The sequence below is a fragment of the Pseudophryne corroboree genome, chromosome 4 (assembly GCF_028390025.1).
Source record: "Pseudophryne corroboree isolate aPseCor3 chromosome 4, aPseCor3.hap2, whole genome shotgun sequence".
NCBI classification, from domain to species: Eukaryota; Metazoa; Chordata; class Amphibia; order Anura; family Myobatrachidae; genus Pseudophryne; species Pseudophryne corroboree.
Window position 1 is genome coordinate 312928952 of NC_086447.1, and position 21529 is coordinate 312950480.

At 44.5% G+C, this 21529-nt stretch overlaps 1 protein-coding gene across 7 annotated transcripts in view; it reads left to right on the forward strand.

The window, feature by feature from the left end:
- MFN1 (mitofusin 1) overlaps positions 1–17105 on the forward strand; it is a 165195-nt gene extending 148090 nt beyond the window's left edge. For all 7 annotated transcript variants that reach the window (XM_063916310.1, XM_063916307.1, XM_063916309.1 and 4 more), the window contains one exon: positions 15262–17105. In XM_063916310.1, the coding sequence (XP_063772380.1) occupies positions 15262–15331 (70 nt within the window). In that variant the 3' untranslated portion in view covers positions 15332–17105. The remainder of the gene's footprint in view (positions 1–15261) is intronic.
- The last annotated feature ends 4424 nt before the right edge of the window (positions 17106–21529 follow it).

Genomic DNA, 21529 nt, shown 5'->3' on the forward strand with positions numbered 1-21529 from the left:
CATGTGTGCATGCATAAAACATATACACATATATATACACACACCAACACAACCACTCATATATACACGCAGGCTCAGTAATTAATAGAGCATGTCTAACTGTTCAATGAAGGACAGCAGATTCACATTCCCTAGTGACAGATCTACAGAAAAATGTTAAAGGCATTTTGTTCATTTAGACCACGTGGGGCGACCGTATCAAGGGTCGAGATCCAGTAGCTTTCCCGTTGTTTCAGTAGCAGTAGACGGTCTCCTCCCTGTTCTAATGGGGGAACCCAGTCTATTAGCATGCATTTGAGATTAGAGACTTGATGTCCATTAAGCATATAATGTCTCGCCACGGGTTTGTCGGTGTTACGTGTCTGGAGTGCTGCTCTAATTGTAGTTCTATGATTAGCCATTCTATCACGGAAGCACCGTGAGGTTAACCCAACATAATAGAGCCCACATGGGCAAGTGAGTAAATATATGACATATTCCATCTTGCAGTGGAGGTGGTACCTAATCTTAATATGTTTTCCAGAATGTGGGTGAGGGAACGATTTACCAACAAGCATTGATCTACATGTAGTACAGCCACCACACGAGAAACAACCTGGTCTGGAGCTCATGATTTGTTTAATATTAGGGTGTTCCTGGGGTACCATAGTAGGTCGCATCAGTAGTTGTTTGAGGTTTGCTCCTCTACTATACGCCATCATAGGTGGTGGCATATGGGTAAACGGCAAAGACGGGTCCGACGTGAGGATCGGCCAATGTTTTTTAAGAGTTTGTTGAGTATGATGCGCATGTTGGTCAAATCTCGTGGTAAATATCATACGCTGTTTACTAGTTTGTTTAGTAGGACGTTCCCCTTGAAAGATTTCTCTGGCTTTCTGTAGACATCTGCGTAATATTCTAGGCCGATATCCCCGATCTCTAAATCTCTGTGTTAATTCACTCAGTTGTTCTTCTCTAACTGCTGTTTCAGTATCTATACGCATAACCCTCAGGTACTGCGAAACAGGTAAGTTGTCCTTTAAGCTTGGGGGGTGGAAACTGCTGGCCAATAGTGTTGTGTTGCGGTCTGTGGGTTTCCTAAAAAGGGATGTTGATACTAGACCGTTCTTGATATGAACAGTAACATCCAAAAAGTTTACACTTACATCTGACAGATCGAATGTAAATTTGATAGGAGTGTGAAGCGAATTTACTTTTGCAACCATATTGATGAAGGATTCCCTAGTACCACTCCACAAGACAAATACGTCGTCTATAAAGCGTTTGTAAAACAAAATCTGAGCACCAAATTCTGGAAAGATATATGTATTTTCAAAACGAGTCATATATAAGTTGGCGTATGCTGGCGCCAAATTGGAACCCATGGCGGTTCCTAGTCGTTGTATATAATAGGCTTCTTTATATTTAAAATGGTTAAGACTCAGCACCAGGAAGACAAGGTCCAGGACATATTCAGTCGGGATCATCTGTTTCTGATCCTTAGATAATATCTCTCTAAGGGTCGCAATGCCATCATCATGTGGGATCACAGTATATAGCGACTGTACATCCATTGTAGCCAATAGAGAGACTTTCTCCAGATCTGTGAATTGCTTCAATTGGTTAAGGAAATCAGTCGTGTCCCTAATATAGCTGGAACTCTGAATAACAAACGGTTGAAGAATATGGTCAACCAATTTGGCCAATGGTTGCAATAACGACCCCTCAGCCGCTATGATCGGTCTCCCAGGTGGTCTCACAAGGGTTTTATGGACCTTGGGGAGTGTATAGATTATGGGACACTTCGGTGAATCAACTGTTAGAAAATCAAAAAGTGCCTGATCAATCCATAAATGTTCCAGACCCATCTTCAAACTTACATCAACCTTCTTCTTAATGGATGGTAACGGGTTGGCGGTTACACACTGATAGGTGTCTTGGTCAGCAAGTTGTCGACAGATCTCCATGTCGTAATCTACCCAGTTTTGTACTACCACTGCCCCGCCTTTGTCGGCCGGGCGTATCACCAGTGAGGTGTCGCGTTTCAGGTTGTTAAGGGCTTTCCTTTCATCACTTGATAGATTATCAAACAAAGGTCTTGGATGGTAAGTACGGGTGTCTTTCTGTACCAAACGCAGAAAAGTTCTAATACTCGCGTTGTTGGAGGATGGATCAAACTTAGATACCTTTTTAAAAGGTAATCTCTGTTCAGATGTTGGTGGCTGTACTGGAAAAAATTCTTTAAGACGCAATTTACGCCCAAACTTATATTGGTCAATATTCTCTTCAAAACTCTGATGGTGAAATGTGGGAACAAAGGACAACCCCTTTCTTAGGAGTGATAACTCAGCTTGGGAAAGTTCCTTACTAGAAAGATTAAACACAGTGTTCATACCCGTTTCTTCCGACCTCTTCTCTTTGAATCCACCCCGCCGCGGATGTGGTCTACGGCTCTGGGGTCTCCAGCTGGAGGTAGTGAGCCGATGGATACTGTTCCAGGATCTAAAAAACGACGGTTGTTACGGGAGGTATCTGATAGATCGGTGTCCGAGTTAGAAAGTGAGGAACCCCATTCTCTGTTATATGCAGGTCTCCGGTGTCGAAAGGGACGTGAAGATCGATCAGGGTAAGAGCTATCTTTATGACCCAAAAGCCATCTGTACACGGTATGATTTTGATAATCAGCCTGTACAGTGGCTAATTTTTTCCTCTTAAAAGACGTGAGCTCTCTACGGTACGCCTCAGTTTGTGACTGAAGGCGTTCAATCCAATTTGTATTCTTATCTTCACGCAGCGTTGGGATAGTGGTCAGTTCTAATTGCTCAATATCAATCTTAACCTTCTTGAGCTCATTACCCGCTTCCTCAATCACTAGGATGAGGAGGTCCAGGGAGCATTTGTTCAAGACTCCACACCATCTGCTGCAGAAGAGGGGGTTGTTTCTGCCCAGTGTAGGTACATTATTGACGCGGAATCCCCTAGGGATTAATTTGCGTCGGTGATATTCCGATAAAAATTGTCCATGTAGGAGTAGATCTATCTCACGTCTACGTAATTTCATAAGTCGATAAAATATGTCAGGGGATGATTCAGCTGGCAATGAATCAAAATCAAGTTTTTCAAACAACACCTTCTCAATATCATCGTCGGTAAATGAAATGGTCCCCTGTTCGGCTTGTGAAAGGAGGCCTTCATCTATCAGATATGAGCCGCCTTGTGCCATGGGGAACTGATATGTAAACCCAGGGTAAATCCAACAAATTCTTATTCCTCAAATGTTAATTGCGTAATTTCAAATGATGGGTGTCAGGCAATGTGAAAAATAATCACACAATTAATATATACAAGTATACCCGCACTCACATCTAATAAGTAACAACAGCGGGGTGCATCCAGTGGAAATACATTGAAATGAATGAGTCCACAAATATAAAGTTCATCCCTGTGAAGGGAGATGCACTCTCCTAAAAGATCAAGAGTCCAGTCCAAACGTAATCGTCTTTATTATTCAAGTCTAGGGGCTCAGTATGTCAACGTTTCGATTCCATTAGAGAATCTTTGTCAAGACGAGCACAACAATGACATCCAGCATCATAAGTACACTAAAACAAAAATAGACAAAAAACTGTAAAAATCAAAAACATTGTAAAGAAAGAAAAAGGTGGAAGATGCCTCACGGGCCCAGATGTGGATGAGAGTACATCACCCCTGAAGTGCCAACCATTAATGCAACCACGTGATGAAAAAAGAAGGAATAGAATCCACATATAGATAATAAATATCACTCCACTGTGCCTACCACTGAGAAAGGTGAACCAAGTAGGACTGACACCAGCCATAATAACCACAAATGTGGATAAAGAGGGTAACTCACTCATAGGAGGTAATTCATAGCCCACAGCAATGGTAGGGGGATCACATAATCCTAAAAAATGTATAGGTATTTATACTCAAACAGTGAAATGACATGGGACCTATATAGCAATATCACATAATTAGGTACTCACGACAAATGTACAGGCCAGTAAGTTCCATAAGGGAGGATGTCCACACATCCAAACCTATTGATACACATTTTTTAGGATTATGTGATCCCCCTACCATTGCTGTGGGCTATGAATTACCTCCTATGAGTGAGTTACCCTCTTTATCCACATTTGTGGTTATTATGGCTGGTGTCAGTCCTACTTGGTTCACCTTTCTCAGTGGTAGGCACAGTGGAGTGATATTTATTATCTATATGTGGATTCTATTCCTTCTTTTTTCATCACGTGGTTGCATTAATGGTTGGCACTTCAGGGGTGATGTACTCTCATCCACATCTGGGCCCGTGAGGCATCTTCCACCTTTTTCTTTCTTTACAATGTTTTTGATTTTTACAGTTTTTTGTCTATTTTTGTTTTAGTGTACTTATGATGCTGGATGTCATTGTTGTGCTCGTCTTGACAAAGATTCTCTAATGGAATCGAAACGTTGACATACTGAGCCCCTAGACTTGAATAATAAAGACGATTACGTTTGGACTGGACTCTTGATCTTTTAGGAGAGTGCATCTCCCTTCACAGGGATGAACTTTATATTTGTGGACTCATTCATTTCAATGTATTTCCACTGGATGCACCCCGCTGTTGTTACTTATTAGATGTGAGTGCGGGTATACTTGTATATATTAATTGTGTGATTATTTTTCACATTGCCTGACACCCATCATTTGAAATTACGCAATTAACATTTGAGGAATAAGAATTTGTTGGATTTACCCTGGGTTTACATATCAGTTCCCCATGGCACAAGGCGGCTCATATCTGATAGATGAAGGCCTCCTTTCACAAGCCGAACAGGGGACCATTTCATTTACCGACGATGATATTGAGAAGGTGTTGTTTGAAAAACTTGATTTTGATTCATTGCCAGCTGAATCATCCCCTGACATATTTTATCGACTTATGAAATTACGTAGACGTGAGATAGATCTACTCCTACATGGACAATTTTTATCGGAATATCACCGACGCAAATTAATCCCTAGGGGATTCCGCGTCAATAATGTACCTACACTGGGCAGAAACAACCCCCTCTTCTGCAGCAGATGGTGTGGAGTCTTGAACAAATGCTCCCTGGACCTCCTCATCCTAGTGATTGAGGAAGCGGGTAATGAGCTCAAGAAGGTTAAGATTGATATTGAGCAATTAGAACTGACCACTATCCCAACGCTGCGTGAAGATAAGAATACAAATTGGATTGAACGCCTTCAGTCACAAACTGAGGCGTACCGTAGAGAGCTCACGTCTTTTAAGAGGAAAAAATTAGCCACTGTACAGGCTGATTATCAAAATCATACCGTGTACAGATGGCTTTTGGGTCATAAAGATAGCTCTTACCCTGATCGATCTTCACGTCCCTTTCGACACCGGAGACCTGCATATAACAGAGAATGGGGTTCCTCACTTTCTAACTCGGACACCGATCTATCAGATACCTCCCGTAACAACCGTCGTTTTTTAGATCCTGGAACAGTATCCATCGGCTCACTACCTCCAGCTGGAGACCCCAGAGCCGTAGACCACATCCGCGGCGGGGTGGATTCAAAGAGAAGAGGTCGGAAGAAACGGGTATGAACACTGTGTTTAATCTTTCTAGTAAGGAACTTTCCCAAGCTGAGTTATCACTCCTAAGAAAGGGGTTGTCCTTTGTTCCCACATTTCACCATCAGAGTTTTGAAGAGAATATTGACCAATATAAGTTTGGGCGTAAATTGCGTCTTAAAGAATTTTTTCCAGTACAGCCACCAACATCTGAACAGAGATTACCTTTTAAAAAGGTATCTAAGTTTGATCCATCCTCCAACAACGCGAGTATTAGAACTTTTCTGCGTTTGGTACAGAAAGACACCCGTACTTACCATCCAAGACCTTTGTTTGATAATCTATCAAGTGATGAAAGGAAAGCCCTTAACAACCTGAAACGCGACACCTCACTGGTGATACGCCCGGCCGACAAAGGCGGGGCAGTGGTAGTACAAAACTGGGTAGATTACGACATGGAGATCTGTCGACAACTTGCTGACCAAGACACCTATCAGTGTGTAACCGCCAACCCGTTACCATCCATTAAGAAGAAGGTTGATGTAAGTTTGAAGATGGGTCTGGAACATTTATGGATTGATCAGGCACTTTTTGATTTTCTAACAGTTGATTCACCGAAGTGTCCCATAATCTATACACTCCCCAAGGTCCATAAAACCCTTGTGAGACCACCTGGGAGACCGATCATAGCGGCTGAGGGGTCGTTATTGCAACCATTGGCCAAATTGGTTGACCATATTCTTCAACCGTTTGTTATTCAGAGTTCCAGCTATATTAGGGACACGACTGATTTCCTTAACCAATTGAAGCAATTCACAGATCTGGAGAAAGTCTCTCTATTGGCTACAATGGATGTACAGTCGCTATATACTGTGATCCCACATGATGATGGCATTGCGACCCTTAGAGAGATATTATCTAAGGATCAGAAACAGATGATCCCGACTGAATATGTCCTGGACCTTGTCTTCCTGGTGCTGAGTCTTAACCATTTTAAATATAAAGAAGCCTATTATATACAACGACTAGGAACCGCCATGGGTTCCAATTTGGCGCCAGCATACGCCAACTTATATATGACTCGTTTTGAAAATACATATATCTTTCCAGAATTTGGTGCTCAGATTTTGTTTTACAAACGCTTTATAGACGACGTATTTGTCTTGTGGAGTGGTACTAGGGAATCCTTCATCAATATGGTTGCAAAAGTAAATTCGCTTCACACTCCTATCAAATTTACATTCGATCTGTCAGATGTAAGTGTAAACTTTTTGGATGTTACTGTTCATATCAAGAACGGTCTAGTATCAACATCCCTTTTTAGGAAACCCACAGACCGCAACACAACACTATTGGCCAGCAGTTTCCACCCCCCAAGCTTAAAGGACAACTTACCTGTTTCGCAGTACCTGAGGGTTATGCGTATAGATACTGAAACAGCAGTTAGAGAAGAACAACTGAGTGAATTAACACAGAGATTTAGAGATCGGGGATATCGGCCTAGAATATTACGCAGATGTCTACAGAAAGCCAGAGAAATCTTTCAAGGGGAACGTCCTACTAAACAAACTAGTAAACAGCGTATGATATTTACCACGAGATTTGACCAACATGCGCATCATACTCAACAAACTCTTAAAAAACATTGGCCGATCCTCACGTCGGACCCGTCTTTGCCGTTTACCCATATGCCACCACCTATGATGGCGTATAGTAGAGGAGCAAACCTCAAACAACTACTGATGCGACCTACTATGGTACCCCAGGAACACCCTAATATTAAACAAATCATGAGCTCCAGACCAGGTTGTTTCTCGTGTGGTGGCTGTACTACATGTAGATCAATGCTTGTTGGTAAATCGTTCCCTCACCCACATTCTGGAAAACATATTAAGATTAGGTACCACCTCCACTGCAAGATGGAATATGTCATATATTTACTCACTTGCCCATGTGGGCTCTATTATGTTGGGTTAACCTCACGGTGCTTCCGTGATAGAATGGCTAATCATAGAACTACAATTAGAGCAGCACTCCAGACACGTAACACCGACAAACCCGTGGCGAGACATTATATGCTTAATGGACATCAAGTCTCTAATCTCAAATGCATGCTAATAGACTGGGTTCCCCCATTAGAACAGGGAGGAGACCGTCTACTGCTACTGAAACAACGGGAAAGCTACTGGATCTCGACCCTTGATACGGTCGCCCCACGTGGTCTAAATGAACAAAATGCCTTTAACATTTTTCTGTAGATCTGTCACTAGGGAATGTGAATCTGCTGTCCTTCATTGAACAGTTAGACATGCTCTATTAATTACTGAGCCTGCGTGTATATATGAGTGGTTGTGTTGGTGTGTGTATATATATGTGTATATGTTTTATGCATGCACACATGTATATATATATATACATATATATATATATTTAAAAAATTCTGTACACCATATATCATTGTTATTGTTTGTTATATCTATAACATTGGGATATATTCTCTAAAATATGGGTTTCCTAATTTGTTTGGTCATAACAATAATATTCTTGTTTTATATGACTGTTTAAATATTTGCTTTTAAAGATCTGATGGTTTATTATGGGCACATTATTGTATGCACAGATGGCTCAGTCAATGAATTTAAATTCATAGGTAAATATCTGTATATATTAATTTTTATATCTATTGTTTTGTGAATATATTTATTTTTTCACACATCTTTATATATATATATTTTTTTTGGTTTAATATGATGTGCCCGCCCAGGTGTTTCACGGGCCCTCTGTGGATGATGTGCACTTTACACTGACTAAGGTTGTGAGCAGCGGACACTGGTGAGACGCATGCATTTCCGCCAGCTCGTTGGTGGAACGCATGTATCCTCCTCCTGTGTGTCCTGCCTTTGAGAGATAGTGACGCCACGCGCGGCCGGCGGAAGTTCTAGGTGACACGCACGAGACTTCCGGTAGTTATAGGTGGAACGCACGCCGCGTTTGGAGTGTTTCTGTACACATGTGCATTTGTGTACTGCATCTAAATATTGGCGGTAAGGTTGTCTTTGGCTATAGATGCAGTGCTTAGTATATTGAGCTATATGTAGCAGTTTGGACTGTTTTTGATTTGTGCGCACTGTGACATCACTTCCTGTCTGGGCACTATAAATGTAGCCCAGGATCGTGTCCCTGTATGCAGCCCGTGTTCTGATGCCTTGATGTCTGCTTGCTGACTATGTTTGACTATTTTTGACTCTAGTAAGTAATCTTGGACATTTTCATTCACCCCTTGGGGTTCATTTGGAGTGATGTAGTTAATGATTCATATATGTGTATCAATAGGTTTGGATGTGTGGACATCCTCCCTTATGGAACTTTACTGGCCTGTACATTTGTCGTGAGTACCTAATTATGTGATATTGCTATATAGGTCCCATGTCATTTCACTGTTTGAGTATAAATACCTATACATTTTTTAGGATTATGTGATCCCCCTACCATTGCTGTGGGCTATGAATTACCTCCTATGAGTGAGTTACCCTCTTTATCCACATTTGTGGTTATTATGGCTGGTGTCAGTCCTACTTGGTTCACCTTTCTCAGTGGTAGGCACAGTGGAGTGATATTTATTATCTATATGTGGATTCTATTCCTTCTTTTTTCATCACGTGGTTGCATTAATGGTTGGCACTTCAGGGGTGATGTACTCTCATCCACATCTGGGCCCGTGAGGCATCTTCCACCTTTTTCTTTCTTTACAATGTTTTTGATTTTTACAGTTTTTTGTCTATTTTTGTTTTAGTGTACTTATGATGCTGGATGTCATTGTTGTGCTCGTCTTGACAAAGATTCTCTAATGGAATCGAAACGTTGACATACTGAGCCCCTAGACTTGAATAATAAAGACGATTACGTTTGGACTGGACTCTTGATCTTTTAGGAGAGTGCATCTCCCTTCACAGGGATGAACTTTATATTTGTGGACTCATTCATTTCAATGTATTTCCACTGGATGCACCCCGCTGTTGTTACTTATTAGATGTGAGTGCGGGTATACTTGTATATATATATATATATATATATATATATATATATATATATATATATATATATATATATATATATATATATATATATATATATATATATATATATATATATATATAGCGCTCTGGTGTGTGCTGGCAAACTCTCCCTCTGTCTCCCCAAAGGGCTAGTGGGGTCCTGTCCTCTATCAGAGCATTCCCTGTGTGTGTGCTGGGTGTCGGTACGATTGTGTCGACATGTATGAGGAGGAAAATGATGTGGAAGCAGAGCAATTGCCTGTGTTAGTGATGTCACCCCCTAGGGAGTCGACACCTGACTGGATGGTTGTATTTAAAGAACTACGTGACAATGTCAGCACTTTACAAAAAAATGTTGACGACATGAGACAGCCGACAAATCAATTAGTGCCTGTCCAGGCGTCTCAGACACCGTCAGGGGCGATAAAACGCCTGTTACCTCAGTGGGTCGACACAGACCCAGGCACAGATACTGAGTCCAGTGTCGACGGTGAGGAGACAAACGTAATGTCCAGTAGGGCCACACGTTACATGATCACGGCAATGAAGGAGGCATTGAACATTTCTGACACTACAAGTACCACAAAGAAGGGTATTATGTGGGGAGTAAAAAAACTACCAGTAGCTTTTCCTGAGTCAGATGAATTAAATGAGGTGTGTGATAAAGCGTGGGTTTCCCCCGATAAAAAAGTGCTAATTTCTAATAAATTATTGGCACTATACCCTTTCCCGCCAGAGGTTAGGGCGCGTTGGGAAACACCCCCTAGAGTAGATAAAGCGCTCACACGTTTATCTAAACAAGTAGCGTTACCGTCTCCTGATACGGCCGCCCTCAAAGAACCAGCGGATAGAAGGCTGGAAAATATCCTGAAGGGTATATACACACATACTGGTGTTATACTGCGACCAGCAATCGCCTCAGCCTGGATGTGCAGTGCTGGAGTGGCGTGGTCGGATTCCCTGACTGAAAATATTGATACCCTGGATAGGGACAGTATATTACTAACTATAGAGCATTTGAAGGATGCATTACTATATATGCGTGATGCACAGAGGGATATTTGCACCCTGGCATCAAGAGTGAGTGCTATGTCCATTTCTGCCAGAAGAGCATTATGGACGCGACAGTGGTCAGGGGATGCGGATTCCAAACGACATATGGAAGTATTGCCGTATAAAGGGGAGGAGTTATTTGGGGCCGGTCTATCGGACCTGGTGGCCACGGCAACGGCCGGAAAGTCCACCTTTTTACCCCAGGTCACCTCTCAGCAGAAAAAGACACCGTCTTTTCAAACTCAGTCCTTTCGTTCCCATAAGTACAAGCGGGCAAAAGGCCACTCATTTCTGCCCCGGGGCAGAGGTAGAGGAAAAAGACTGCACCAGGCAGCCTCTTCCCAGGAGCAGAAGCCCTCCTCTGCTTCTGCCAAGTCTTCAGCATGACGCTGGGGCTTTACAAGCGGACTCGGACACGGTGGGGGCCCGTCTCAAAAATTTCAACGCGCAGTGTGCTCACTCGCAAGTGGACCCCTGGATTCTGCAGGTAGTATCACAGGGGTACAAACTGGAATTCGAGACGTCTCCCCCTCGCCGGTTCCTGAAGTCTGCTCTACCAAAGTCTCCCTCCGACAGGGAGGCAGTTTTGGAAGCCATTCACAAGCTGTATTCCCAGCAGGTGATAATCAAGGTACCTCTCCTACAACAGGGAAAGGGGTATTATTCCACGCTGTTTGTGGTACCGAAGCCGGACGGCTCGGTGAGACCAATTTTAAATCTAAAATCCTTGAACACTTACATAAAGAGGTTCAAATTCAAGATGGAGTCACTCAGAGCAGTGATAGCAAACCTGGAAGAAGGGGACTATATGGTGTCTCTGGACATCAAAGATACTTATCTCCACGTCCCAATCTACCCTTCTCACCAAGGGTACCTCAGGTTTGTAGTACAAAACTGTCATGATCAGTTTCAGACGCTGCCGTTTGGGTTGTCCACGGCACCTCGGGTCTTTACCAAGGTAATGGCCGAAATGATGATTCTTCTTCGAAGAAAAGGCGTTTTAATTATCCCTTACTTGGACGATCTCCTGATAAGGGCAAGGTCCAGGGAACAGTTAGAAGTCGGAGTAGCACTATCTCAGTTAGTGTTACGTCAGCACGGGTGGATTCTAAATATTCCAAAATCGCAGCTGATTCCAACAACACGTCTCCTGTTCCTAGGAATGATTCTGGACACAGTCCAGAAAAAGGTGTTTCTCCCAGAGGAGAAGGCCAGGGAGTTATCCGAGCTAGTCAGGAATCTCCTAAAACCAGGCCAGGTGTCAGTGCATCAGTGCACGAGGGTCCTGGGAAAAATGGTGGCTTCTTACGAAGCGATTCCATTCGGAAGATTCCATGCAAGAACGTTTCAGTGGGATCTTCTGGACAAATGGTCCGGATCGCATCTTCAGATGCATCAGCGGATAACCCTGTCGCCAAGGACAAGGGTGTCTCTTCTGTGGTGGCTGCAGAGTGCTCATCTACTAGAGGGCCGCAGATTCGGCATTCAGGATTGGATCCTGGTGACCACGGATGCCAGCCTGAGAGGCTGGGGAGCAGTCACACAGGGACGAAATTTCCAGGGCTTGTGGTCAAGCATGGAAACATCTCTTCATATAAACATTCTGGAACTAAGGGCCATTTACAATGCCCTAAGTCAAGCAAAACCCCTGCTTCAGGGTCAGGCGGTATTGATCCAATCGGACAACATCACGTCAGTCGCCCACGTAAACAGACAGGGCGGCACGAGAAGCAGGAGGGCGATGGCAGAAGCTGCAAGGATTCTTCGCTGGGCGGAGAATCATGTGATAGCACTGTCAGCAGTGTTCATTCCGGGAGTGGACAACTGGGAAGCGGACTTCCTCAGCAGACACGACCTTCACCCGGGGGAGTGGGGACTTCATCCAGAAGTCTTCCAAGAGATGGTAAACCGTTGGGAAAAACCAAAGGTGGACATGATGGCGTCCCGTCTCAACAAAAAACTAGACAGATATTGCGCCAGGTCAAGGGACCCTCAGGCAATAGCGGTGGACGCTCTGGTAACACCATGGGTGTACCAGTCAGTGTATGTGTTCCCTCCTCTGCCTCTCATACCAAAAGTACTGAGAATCATAAAAAGGAGAGGAGTAAGAACTATACTCGTGGTTCCGGATTGGCCAAGAAGGACTTGGTACCCGGAACTTCAAGAGATGCTCACGGAGGAACCGTGGCCTCTACCTCTAAGAAAGGACCTGCTCCAGCAGGGGCCTTGTCTGTTCCAAGACTTACCGCGGCTGCGTTTGACGGCATGGCGGTTGAACGCTGGATCCTGAAGGAAAAAGGCATTCCAGAAGAAGTCATCCCTACCCTGATAAAGGCCAGGAAGGATGTAACCGCAAAACATTATCACCGCATTTGGCGAAAATATGTTGCGTGGTGTGAGGCCAAAGAGGCCCCTACAGAGGAATTTCAACTGGGTCGCTTCCTACATTTCCTGCAAACAGGACTGTCTATGGGCCTAAAATTAGGGTCCATTAAGGTTCAAATTTCGGCCCTGTCGATTTTCTTCCAAAAAGAACTGGCTTCAGTGCCTGAAGTCCAGACGTTTGTCAAAGGGGTACTGCATATACAGCCTCCTTTTGTGCCCCCGGTGGCACCTTGGGATCTCAATGTGGTTTTGGGGTTCCTAAAATCACATTGGTTTGAACCACTCACCACTGTGGAATTAAAATATCTCACATGGAAGGTGGTAATGCTGTTAGCCCTGGCTTCAGCCAGGCGTGTCTCAGAATTGGCGGCTTTATCTTGTAAAAGCCCTTACCTGATTTTTCACACGGATAGGACAGAATTGAGGACTCGTCCTCAATTTCTCCCAAAGGTGGTTTCAGCGTTTCACGTGAACCAGCCTATTGTGGTGCCTGCGGCTACTAGGGACTTGGAGGACTCCAAGTTACTGGACGTAGTCAGGGCCCTGAAAATATATATTTCCAGGACGGCTGGAGTCGGGAAATCTGACTCGCTGTTTATCCTGTATGCACCCAACAAGCTGGGTGCTCCTGCTTCTAAGCAGACGATTGCTCGTTGGATTTGTAGTACAATTCAGCTTGCACATTCTGTGGCAGGCCTGCCACAGCCAAAATCTGTAAAAGCCCATTCCACAAGGAAGGTGGGCTCATCTTGGGCGGCTGCCCGAGGGGTCTCGGCTTTACAACTTTGCCGAGCAGCTACTTGGTCAGGAGCAAACACGTTTGCTAAATTCTACAAATTTGATACCCTGGCTGAGGAGGACCTGGAGTTCTCTCATTCGGTGCTGCAGAGTCATCCGCACTCTCCCGCCCGTTTGGGAGCTTTGGTATAATCCCCATGGTCCTTACGGAGTCCCAGCATCCACTTAGGACGTTAGAGAAAATAAGAATTTACTTACCGATAATTCTATTTTTCATAGTCCGTAGTGGATGCTGGGCGCCCATCCCAAGTGCGGATTGTCTGCAATACTTGTATATAGTTATTGTTACAAAATTCGGGTTATTATTGTTGTGAGCCATCTTTTCAGAGGCTCCTTCGTTTATCATACTGTTAACTGGGTTCAGATCACAGGTTGTACGGTGTGATTGGTGTGGCTGGTATGAGTCTTACCCGGGATTCAAGATCCTTCCTTATTATGTACGCTCGTCCGGGCACAGTATCCTAACTGAGGCTTGGAGGAGGGTCATAGGGGGAGGAGCCAGTGCACACCAGCTAGTTCAAGCTTTTACTTTTGTGCCCAGTCTCCTGCGGAGCCGCTATTCCCCATGGTCCTTACGGAGTCCCAGCATCCACTACGGACTATGAGAAATAGAATTATCGGTAAGTAAATTCTTATTTTTACGATTATTGCAGATGTGTAATAAATTCTACTGTGCTTGCCTGCTCATGCATTACCTATGTTTTCTTTAGGGTACCCTAAACAGTTTGACTACTGAAACTGTTAAATATTGTCTTAATCTTTAAGGTTAACACATCAGATAAGATTTTTAATCGATATGCACGATATCATAAACAATATTTTCATGCTGATCTAATGTGTACACACTATATCGTGAACAATGCGCGCTCCCGCTCATCATTAATGACCCTCTCTGTCATCTGTACATGCAGTACAATTTGGACTATATCGTCCAAAACTGCATGTATGAGCCGGGCGGTGGGGTGACGTCACTGAACGATATCGTTAGCGATTTATTATTTCAGTGTGTACGCTCTAAATCGACTGCCCGGGAGGGTAAGGAAAACATTCTACGATATTGCTCATGGAGCGTATCATCTAATGCAGAGGTTCTCAAACTTGGTCCTCGTGGGCCCACACAGTGCATGTTTTGCAGGTCTCCTCACAGAATCGCAAGTGAAATAATTAGCTCCACCTGTGGACCTTTTAAAATGTGTCGGTGAGTAATTAATTAATACACCTGTGCACCTGCTGGGTTACCTGCAAAACATGCACTGTGTGGGCCCACGAGGACCAAGTTTGAGAACCTCTGATCTAATGTGTAGGCACTTTGTAAAATGTCAACGTGAAATCTCTGTAGGGATATATATGTGCTAATAATTGTTGAGAGTTTTGTGATCTCGGTTCTAATATTGCTTCCTTTATAGAATCAGAGCCGTCCACCTTGAAAATGAGCTGGATAACTTTACAAAGCTGTTCCTTAACCAGAACAAGTGAAAAGGTGAATGGAAGAAGACTTTCTGAGTTATTCAGACACTTGGAGGACGTGAGTAGTAAACGCTGGATCACAGCGCTCCACCATTCATCAGCTGGGAATGTTAATGGTCCGAGAGCTGCAATGTGAGGCAACAGACAAAATCCGTGCTGGGAATGTTCTCATTTCCTAATAGAAATTGGAAACTGTACTCAAGATGATATCCCGTTCATTTATCCAGTCTATCCAGCAACAAGTCGGGTTACATTTTCTTCAATGCTGCCAGAATCTTTATTACACAAGTTTGCATTATTTTGATATAAAGATAAAACCGTAAAAAAAACAAATATACATGTTTTCCTATACATCTAAATTTAAAGTGTGATTTAGAAAGAAAAAAAATCAAGCTGTAATTTAAATATTTATTTTATTATACATATACTGTATACTGTATGTTAGATAACTAGAAATGGGTAAGTGGAAAACGTCAGAATACTGTATGAAGAGGTGTAAAGGAGGTTTCAGAATACCAGGGAAACCCTCCACCTTCTCTACACCCAGTGTCACCCAGCTTATGTACTCACACTTCCCATTTACTGCAGTATGTGCAGTCACTAGAGGGAGACTAGCAGTATTACCAAGAAGCTAAAGGGGAACTCCAGCTACGGCAAGAGATGTTCATGATGCAGCAACAGAAATGCTCAGGTATATGCACTAGAAACTTTCGTGTGCACATCAGATTTGTTAGGTCACATGACAACAAAAATAACTGTCCGGAGGACAATTTCTCAGAGCAAGGATTCCCCCTCTGAGTGCCGTAAAGGGCTATATTCAATGAATGTCGGATCCTCTCCGACGGAGAGTGTTCGACACATCACTATTCAATGCTGGCTGGAAACGGCCAGCATTCCGACAATGCAGACTCGACTTGATTACAAGTCGAATCTGCATCAGCGGCAAACTGTCAAACAGAAGCGTTTTCGACAGAAACACATGGATTGACGAGTAACTCGCAGATCCATGTGTTTTTCGACAGTCGAAAAACGGCACTTTCATTGAATAGGGCAAATGCAACATAAAACTGTCAAAAAGTGCTGTTTTTCCGACTGTCGGAAAAACCGTCAAAAAATTGAATATACTCCAAAGACTTAAAAACAAAGGGAAATATTTCTCAAATCTTCTAAAGAGGACAAGAGGTGGTGTCTCCGATAGCAACTAATCAGATTCTAGCTTTTATTAGTACAGTAGTACATCCTGTGAAGTGATTGTTAGAATCTGGTTACAACGAGAAACACCTACACTTGACATTTTTAAAACGTTTGATTGATCTCTTCCTCTCCCAGACCTATAAGGTTAACATTGTGACAGACTGAGATGCGGCTGTTTGTGACTGCTAGAGTGAAGTGTCTGCTTCCTGTGCTTTCAGTAGATGCAGGTGTCACTATACCAACTTTGTTTTATAAATGAATCCTCTGATCACATTTAAAGTGGTTCCCTGCAATTTGAAATACCTGCTTTGCCACACCCAGAAACATCTGTTCACTATTCATTACCCTACAGTCTGCAACAAGGTATTATTATGAATAGTGTCATGTCATCACTAGAAAATGATATTAAGAGGTGTTTCCTGAGAACCTGGGTGTAATGAGAGGGGGGAAGAGGTTTGGCTACTGCTCAGTTATCAGGGCTTATTGCAAGTTTACAGTTTTCATTTCTGAAATGGCACTGATTTTTCTATACATTGTACCTACAAATGTTATCTGTTTGACACAATACAATAAATCAGAGTTTCTTGTATTTCTCACTGCATGTGTAATATTTTGGAACAATCACGGAATGCTTTTATAAAGATTATAAATGCACGTTAAGAAAAAAGTGATGTTTTGTAAGCTCTGATTAAGGAGTGAAACTTATCCAGCTTTGAATTCACCCATGTGTAAATGCAGCATTACCTGCACATATTACTAACTTACACAGGCAACCAATCAGTAAGCGGGGTTTCATTAGTCACATGAAAGACTGCTCTTGATTAGCTGCTCGTCTATAAAGTAGGCATGGCTTCTCCAAATCTTAATGCGCGTTGGGAACCTACAGTAGTAAGTGGCCTGACCACGTTTTGTGGGGAGAATTATTTGTTGAAATAAGAAAGGTATTACCCACTGCACTTCGGAAAATATGGAGACCATACTATAAGCATATAAGGTGGTACATGTATTCATTTTTAAATAATAAGGGGCATTATTTTTAATTCTAATAGGAGCAGTAATGGTTTATGGTGAGTGCACGTATGGTAACTTGCAATTATAAAGCAGGCACATATATCACTTTTTAACAGGAAGAGGGCAGTCTTAAAATCAGTGCTGACTCGTATCATAGGAGTTGAAAGTAGGGTGTTTTAAACATGTTTCTCTAACGTCCTAGAGGATGCTGGGACTCCGTAAGGACCATGGGGAATAGACGGGCTCCGCAGGAGGCATGGGCACTTTAAGAAAGACTTTGGACTCTGGTGTGCACTGGCTCCTCCCTCTATGCCCCTCCTCCAGACCCCAGTTTTAGACTGTGCCCAGAGGAGAATGGGTGCACTGCACGGAGCTCTCCTGAGTTTCCTGCTTAGAAAGCATTTTTGTTAGGATTTTTTCTCTTTTTCAGGGAGCACTGCTGGCAACAGGCACCCTGCATCGAGGGAGAGAGGAGCAGACCTACTTAAATGATAGGCTCTGCTTCCTCGGCTACTGGACACCATTAGCTCCAGAGGGAGTGAACACAGGTTCGTCCTGGGCGTTCACCCCAGAGCCGTGCCGCCGTTCTCCTCACAGAGCCAGAAGAAACGAAGACAGAAGACGTTTCAAGCGGCAGAAGCCTTCGGTGCTTCACTGATGTAATGCACAGCACCGCAGCTGTGCGTCATTGCTCCCATACACCTCACACACTCCGGTCACTGTAAGGGCGCAGGGGGGGCGCCCTGGGCAGCAATTAAACACCTCTCCTATGGCAAAAGTCTATATATATATGTACAGGTGGGCACTGTACATGTATATAAAAGAGCCCCCGCCATTTTTTAGTAAGTTTGAGCGGGACAGAAGCCCGCCGCCGAGGGGGCGGGGCTTCTCCCTCAGCACTCACCAGCGCCATTTTCTCTCCACAGCACCGCTGAGAGGAAGCTCCCCGGACTCTCCCCTGCTTGACACACGGTGAAAGGGGGTTTTAAAGTAGAGGGTGGGCACATTATTGGCGTTTATACATTAAGCAGCGCTACTGGGTATACAATCTGTGTTTTTTTCCAGGGTTATATAGCGCTGGGGTGTGTGCTGGCATACTCTCTCTCTGTCTCTCCAAGGGGCCTTCAGAAAAGAGATTCCCTGTGTGTGTGGGTACGTGTGTGTCAACATGTTTGACGAGGAAGGCTCACCTAAGGAGGAGGGGGAGTGCATGATGGTCAGGTCGCCGTCGGCAACGCAGACACCGGACTGGGTGGATATGTGGAATGTCTTGAATGCAAATGTAAATTTACTGCATACACGATTAGACAAGGCTGAAGCTAGGGATCAGTCAGGTAGTCAGACCATGCCTGTCCCTGTGGCACCAGGACCTTCGGGGTCTCAAACGCACCATATCCCAGATCACTGACACAGATACCGACACAGATACTGACTCTAGTGTCGACTGAGGATGCAAAATTACAGCCAAAGGTGGCGAAAGGTATTAGTTACATGATTATTGCCATTAAAGAGGTTTTGCTTATCACTGAGGAAACCCCTGTCCCTGACACGAGGGTACACATGTATAAAGGGAAAAAGCCTGAGGTCACTTTTCCGTCCTCATTTGAACTAAGCGACTTGTGCGAAAAGGCTTGGGAATCTCCAGATAGAAGACTACAAGTTCCCAAAAGGATTCTTATGGCGTATCCCTTTCCACAAAAGGACAGGATACGATCCGAAGGTAGACAAGGCGCTGACACGCTTATCCAAGGAGGTGGCACTGCCTTCTCAGGATACAGCTTCCCTCAAGGATCCTGCTGATCGTAAGCAGGAGGTTACCATGAAGCACATTTACACACATTCCGGTACTATCGTTAGACCGGTTATGGCATCGGCCTGGGTGTGTAGTGCTGTCGCAGCATGGACAGATTCCTTATCTACGGAACTTGACACCCTAGATAAGGATACCATTCTAATGACCCTAGAGCATATCAAAGATGCTGCTTTATATATGAGGGATGCTCAAAGAGACATTTGTTTACTAAGCTCCAGAATAAATGCTATGTCTATTTCTGCTAGGCGACTCCTGTGGACCCGACAGTGGATGGGGGATGCCGACTCAAAGCGGCATATGGAGTCGTTGCCTTACAAGGGGGAGGAGTTGTTTGGAGAAGGCCTCTCGGACCTTGTCTCTACTGCTACGGCCGGTAAATCGAATTTCTTACCTTATGTCCCCCCGCAGCATACTAAAAAGGCACCTCATTATCAAATGCAGTCCTTTCGTTCCAATAAAAGCAAGAAGGTACGGGGATCGTCCTTCCTTGCCAGAGGAAAAGGCAAGGGAAAAAAGCTGCATGCAGCTAGTTCCCAGGAGCAGAAGTCCTCCCCTACATCTGCAAAGTCCACCGCATGACGCTGGGGCTTCCCGGGGGGAGTCAGCTCAAGTGGGGGCACGTCTTCGATTTTTCAGCCAGGTCTGGGTTCACTCACAGGTGGATCCCTGGGCTATAGAGATTGTTTCTCAGGGATACAGGCTGGAATTCGAAGACTTGCCTCCTCGCCGGTTTTTCAAATCTGCTCTGCCAGCTCCCCCGTCAGAGAGGGAGTTAGTGTTGACTGCAATTCAAAAATTGTATCTTCAACAGGTGATAGTCAAAGTTCCTCTTCTCCAGCAAGGAAAGGGGTATTACTCAACCCTGTTTGTGGTCCCGAAACAGGACGGTTCGGTCAGGCCCATTTTGAATCTAAAATCCCTGAACTTGTACTTGAAAAAGTTCAAGTTCAAGATGGAATTGCTCAGAGCGGTCATCGCCAGCCAGGAGGGGGGGGATTGGATGGTGTCCCTGGACATAAAGGATGCATACCTTCATGTTCCGATTTTCCCTCCTCACCAGGCGTTCCTGAGATTTGCAGTACAGGACTGTCATTACCAATTTCAGACGTTGCCGTTTGGGCTTTCCACAGCCCCGAGAATTTTCACCAAGGTAATGGCGGAAATGATGGTGCTCCTGCACAAGCAGGGTGTCCCAATTATCCCATACTTGGACGATCTCCTCATAAAGGCGAGATCTCGGGAGAAGTTGCTGGACAGCGTGTTGCTGTCGGTGAGGATGTTGCAGGGGCACGGCTGGATTCTCCACACAACGCGCCTGACCTTTCTGGGTCTGATTCTAGACACAGACCAGAAAAAGGTTTTTCTTCCGATGGAAAAGGCTCAGGAGCTCATAGTCCTGGTCAGGAACCTATTAAAGCTAAAAAAGGTTTCAGTGCATCACTGCACGCGTGTCCTGGGGAAGATGGTGGCATCGTACGAGGCCATCCCCTTCGGAAGGTTCCATGCGAGGACCTTTCAATGGGATCTACTGGACAAATGGTCCGGGTCCCATTTACAAATGCATCAGAGGATCACCCTGTCTCCCAGAGCCAGGGTATCTCTCCTGTGGTGGCTGCACAGTGCTCACCTCCTAGAAGGCCGCAGGTTCGGAATTCAGGACTGGATCCTGGTGACCACGGACGCAAGCCTCCGAGGTTGGGGAGCAGTCACACTGGGAAGAAATTTCCAAGGTCTCTGGTCGAATCTAGAGACTTGTCTCCACATCAACGTCCTGGAGTTGAGGGCCATATACAACGCCCTACGCCAGGCGGAGGCATTGCTTCGGGACAAACCGGTTCTGATTCAGTCAGACAATGTCACAGCAGTGGCTCATGTAAACCGCCAAGGCGGCACAAGGAGCAGAGCGGCCATGGCAGAAACGACCAGGATTCTTCGCTGGGCGGAAGGCCATGTAAGCGCCCTATCAGCTGTATTCATCCCGGGGGTGGACAACTGGGAAGCGGACTTCCTCAGCAGGCACGACCTGCATCCGGGAGAGTGGGGACTTCATCAAGAAGTCTTCGCACAGATCGTGGGTCGGTGGGGACTGCCTCAGATAGACATGATGGCGTCCCGTCTCAACAAAAAGCAAAAGCGGTATTGCGCCAGGTCAAGAGACCCTCAGGCAGTAACGATGGATGCTCTAGTGA